This window comes from Strigops habroptila, chromosome Z, assembly GCF_004027225.2.
Source record: "Strigops habroptila isolate Jane chromosome Z, bStrHab1.2.pri, whole genome shotgun sequence".
Lineage (NCBI taxonomy): Eukaryota > Metazoa > Chordata > Aves > Psittaciformes > Psittacidae > Strigops > Strigops habroptila.
In genome coordinates, this window is record NC_044302.2 from 73,927,003 (window position 1) to 73,931,739 (window position 4,737).

Consider the following 4,737-nt stretch of genomic DNA (forward strand, 5'->3'; position numbering starts at 1 on the left):
TTGTTACCCCTTATTTTATTTACTGGAGCTTCAAAGCCACTTACCCCACCAGCAAGATAACTAGTAACTAAATAGATAATAGCAGAAAAAAAACATAAGTATATTCTGAAAACAGGGCATACTAGCCTGTGAGATACTAGAAACAAAACAGAGACCGGGAATATGTCTATGCTTGTAGGCAATCTCATTTTATTGAATGGTCTGAAGTGCTGCTTAAAATAACACTTTACAGTCTGTACATGCAGTTTCCATTTAAAAAAAAAATTATCTTTATTTTTTCAGAAGAGAAATCATGCATATTTATGCACATCATTTTGAGATAAAAGAATTACCATTCACAGCAGAAAATCTTTTTTAAAAAATATTTTAAAAGATAAGGCAGGCTGTAGCAGTTCTTCAGAAGGCAAAGCACACAAACTCTACACACTGAAGGTATAGTTTATTCACTGAGAGACATTAGCAACTGCAGAAGAAGGTCACTTAAGCATGGATTCAACTGAAAATGACAGTGGCTCAGCTGTTGAAAGTTTTGCTGCAGCCTGTTTGGCCCCAGAAAAGTCTGTTGTGCATTTATCTGTTGTAAACTTGTATCTTTGGTTCTCTTTAATGGCACACTCTCTGTATTTATTAGAAGCATCTTCAAAAGTCTCTTTCACAAATGATGTTCTCAGCTCTGCTCCTGATATCTCAGGAAACGTTTGGTGGAACATCAACTGAAATGGACTGTATTTGAGAGGAAGTTTGGTACTGGTTTTGCTGATCTTGCTTAATACCTGTTCCTGATGAGCTAGAGAATCCTTATCAGAAATCTGAGAGAAAGTCTTTTTTGGAGGAGAGAAAGCTGACCTTTCACGAGCTTCCTGAGGAAGGCGCGGCATCTCATTACACGGCTGCTGAATGTCTTGCATGTGGGTCAGAACAAGTGAATTTTCCAGTTTTGGAGACATGATGTCATGCTCAGTATTTGGACAGTCCTGACTTTGTGAGACCTTGGCATCCCAACCTGGCCCAGGTTTGAGAGCTTGGACAGTAGTAGCATTTAACAGGCATTGCTGGTAGAGGAGAGCATCGCTAATGGGGCCACATTTTGGCCACATTAAGAACCTAGAAGGCAGGGGATACTGCCTGTAGGTAGTAGCTACACTGACATTTGAAGAAATCAGTTCCATGTTGCTGGATCCTGAATACTGCATGGTTAGATCAAGGCAGGCTGGTAAAAAATTGCAAAACTCCTTGTTGGGAGTATCAACTTGAGTAGTGTTGAAGGCTGTTTTATAGGAGTTGTATTCAGCTCCATGCACCATGCGGTTAGGGAGGAAAAGGGCAGCTGCTTGTGTAGCTTCCATCATCTCCCTCTCTTTATACTCTCTCTCTAGCATAATATTCTCCAATTCTTTATCAGCAAAAGCCCGTCTCTTTCTCATCCTGTCACTTACAGGGGGTGGCAAGGGTGAATTCCCTCCCAGGTAGGGGTCTGTTGGAATAGGACGGTAACCTAGAACAACAAAGCAGCATTAGGAATGAAGCTGCATAAGAAAAACATTAACACTGCATTTGTAAAAGGGCTCCATTTGGAGCCAGTCCAGCCAGGCACCGAGCACTTGCTACAACCCGTGGACACTGCCAGCTCCTGCTGAAACCACCAAGTCACAGAGCCTTAGCTCCCTGCGCCATCAGGCACATTCTGTACAAGTTCTTCAGTGCAGATGGGCAAGCCCTGCTCCCTTGACAGGTGTAGTCTCCTAGCTGATCAGTAACTTTAAAAAGCAATTCTAAAACAGCAGATTGAGAGGGGGAAAAAAAGCAGGGGCTGGGGGGTGCACAAAACCCTGCTGTGTGTTATGACTGGTATTCCATCATGCAGCTTGAGGAGATAACTATCCATTTTTGACAAATATGGAAAGCATTCAAATATTTTATTTTTTCAGAACTAAAAGATAACTTCGATAAAAGATAGAAATCCAGTCTCCAGTATATTCAATTACCAGGCTATCTGGGTTCATTTAATATAACCAACAAGGTCCAATCCTGTTTGCTCTACTCAAACAAGTAATCCCATCAAATTAATGGAACTACTTACATGAGTAACAAGAACAGGGTTTTACCTGTTTTCACTCCCATTCCTCTCACACAGGTTTCCCCATTGCCAAGGAAGATATCTATACCTATAGCTGATGCCTTTTCTATTCTCTAAAGATGAATCACTACGTACACATTGCTACAGATGGTAGAAAATTCGAAGGAGAACTAGGAGAAAAGAAAAAGAAAGTTAAGATAAATTAGAGGAAAGAATACAGAAGAGTTTTTTTTTTTTTTTTAAGGGTGAACTGTAGATAAAAATTAGAGGTTTCTAACAGGACAGGATTTTCATTGCGCTAGCACAGGCAGAGAAAAGTGCTTTCCGTTTTGGAAGAAAAAAAAAGAAAGGTAGATTTGAGAACTGTAATGCTTTATAGTACTGCAGTTTGGAAAGTAACTAAAACATACATAGAAATAAATTTGGGCATGATCCCAAGAGGGAGTGGAGAATAAAAATACACCCTTTCACTAAAATATCAATCTCTAAATTTTCATTCTTCCACAATTAATATTTTCAATAGAAAAAAAAAAAAGGGGGGGGGGGAGGAAGGCAGCCTATCATACACGTCTTATTATTGATAAAGCCGCAAACAGTGCTGCTGTGTTAGGTGTTCAGATCAAAAAAGCCAAGATAATAATTTATTTACTCATGTGCTGATAAAAGCACCCATGAACAAATTACCCTGCACTGCAAAACGCTGCTGGGTAGTCATGTAAAAAGAATGTCAGCTTGTAACAGTAACTCTCAAATTTCAAATTACCGTTGCTAGCATTTCAGGCGTTATTGTGGGGGGAGCAACTGAAGTTCTGCCACATCGATCCCAGCCACGAAGGGCAGCAGCGACCGGCGCCCGGCGCTGGTCGCGAGGCGCGCTTTAACGCCATTCCGCGTTTATTTCGGGAAATAACGCTGCATTTCAAGCCTGTCCGCGAGCAGCCGCGCCTCGGGCGGGAGATGCAGGTTTTCCTTGCGGTGGAGCGGGATTTCGCAGCGGCCAGCCGGTGCTAAGGGGCTGTCCGCGGAGGGGTGGGGGGGTACGCTTACCTTCTAGGATGCTCTTGGCCAGGAGGCTGGGCGTCCGGACGTGCCTGTGGTAGACGGCTTTGCGCTCGAGGCTCGCCTGCTTCCCCGCTAGCCCCTTCTTGTCCTAGGACAGCGATCGGGCTGCCCGTCAGCCCGCTAGCTGCCCGGCCCGTCAGCCCGCTAGCTGCCCGCCCCGTCAACCCCGTCCCTTCCCGTCCCGACCCCTCTCACCTCGGTGGCCTGCTGCCGTCGGAGGGCCACCTGGGCGGCCATGACGCGCTGTCGCTCCACCACCAGAAGGCAGTTGGCGCACTGGCAGTCGCGCCAGCGGCAGAACCGCTTGTGTCCCTTCAGGCACGACACCACGCCGTGGTTGCGGCACCGGGCGCACTTGGGCGTCCGGCTTAGCTTCCGCGGCTCGCTCCGCCGCGGGGCAGCCGCCGCCGCCTCCTCGCCTTCCTCCTCTTCCTCCTCCGGGCCGGCGCCGCTGTCGGGGGCCTCGGCCGGCTCCCCCTCCACGCTCTCTACGTCGATCTCCCAGTCGGCGGTGGGGCGTCCTTCAGCCATGGCTCCGCGGCGACGCAGCTGCAAAAGAAGGGTCAGGTCGCCAGTCTCCTCGGCGGGACGGCAGCCGGGGCACACCGCTTCCGAGGTACCCGCCATTGCCCGGCCCGCTGGCAGCCCAGAAGGGATGCGCCTTCCTCGGGAACTCACGGCAGAGCACACCTGGGTTATCATCTACCCCCTCACCATCTGCTCGGCCCTGTTCCCCAAGCTCCACGAAGGGCTTAGCTTCCCACCTCCCCCCCGCCCCACCCGGCTTGCCGCGGAGCTGTGCGCATCCCCGGCGGCGGAGGGAGCAGGAGGAATCATCCGCAGGGCTTCGGAGCTGTCAGATCCTCACAGGGACCTGTTTGTTTCAGGGTCCTGGCAACCTCCCTGCCTGCCGCACTAAGACGTAGGGGACAGGTAGGGAACGTCTGGGCGTCACACACCGCTGCCGTCCACTCCCGCGACTCGGAATGGGCAGGATGGGCTCCTGGAGCTCTCTGCACCGCTGAAACAGCGCCTTCGGACCTCTGCCTTCTCCCACACGACCTCCCCATCCTTCGTCCCGCACTTTGCACTTACCCGGGTTCAGCTCCCGAGGCCGGCAGGCGGAACGGGAGCACGCAGCCCGCCGCTCTCCCCGCAGCTCGCAGGGCTGCCCAAGCGCAGCGGGAGACAGGAGGGCACTCCTGCTCCCCGCACCTGGGGGTGCGTGCAAGGCTCCCGGGACGCCGCGCCGTCGGGGTGTCACTGAGTGCCGCGCGGGGCCGGGCGGGGCCGCGGCAGCGCGCTCTCCGCAGCAGCGCCGTGCCTGGCACCCGCGCCGCCCGCCCCGCGGCACAGTGCCCGCCGCGCCCGACCCGCCGCGTTTTCAGCGCCGGCCGCCGCCGCCCTGATTGGCCCGCGCCGCCCCCGCCACGCCCCTTGTCCCCCCCCCCCGTGCGTGTGCCAGCCGCCACCCGCCCGCTCGTGGGTGCGGGGGAGCGAGGGGAGAGCGGGGGAGGGAATTGGGGGGCGGTCAGCGGAAACGTGCTCGATCCCTGATGTTGGGGGGAAAGGAGCGGGAAAGGAAGGAAAGGGGGGAA

At 52.0% G+C, this 4,737-nt stretch overlaps 1 protein-coding gene across 1 annotated transcript; it reads right to left on the minus strand.

The window, feature by feature from the left end:
- Window positions 1-204: 204 nt before the first annotated feature.
- On the minus strand, window positions 205-4,421 carry DMRT2 (doublesex and mab-3 related transcription factor 2). Its single transcript, XM_030469715.1, has 4 exons — window positions 4,235-4,421; window positions 3,335-3,688; window positions 3,125-3,227; window positions 205-1,495 (listed from the first exon to the last, which is right to left on the minus strand). The coding sequence occupies exons 2-4, from the start codon at window positions 3,668-3,670 to the stop codon at window positions 477-479; spliced, it is 1,458 nt and encodes a 485-aa protein (XP_030325575.1). The 5' UTR covers window positions 3,671-3,688; window positions 4,235-4,421; the 3' UTR covers window positions 205-476.
- Window positions 4,422-4,737: the final 316 nt, after the last annotated feature.

Coding starts and splice junctions, on each gene's coding strand:
- DMRT2 (XM_030469715.1), bottom strand. CDS start 3,670: ATGGCTGAAGGACGCCCCACCGCCGACTGGGAGATCGACGTAGAGAGC. Junction 3,228..3,334: donor GACGGCAGCAGGCCACCGAG/GTGAGAGGGGTC, acceptor TCGCTGTCCTAG/GACAAGAAGGGGCTAGCGGG. Junction 1,496..3,124: donor GGCCAAGAGCATCCTAGAAG/GTAAGCGTACCC, acceptor TTGTTGTTCTAG/GTTACCGTCCTATTCCAACA.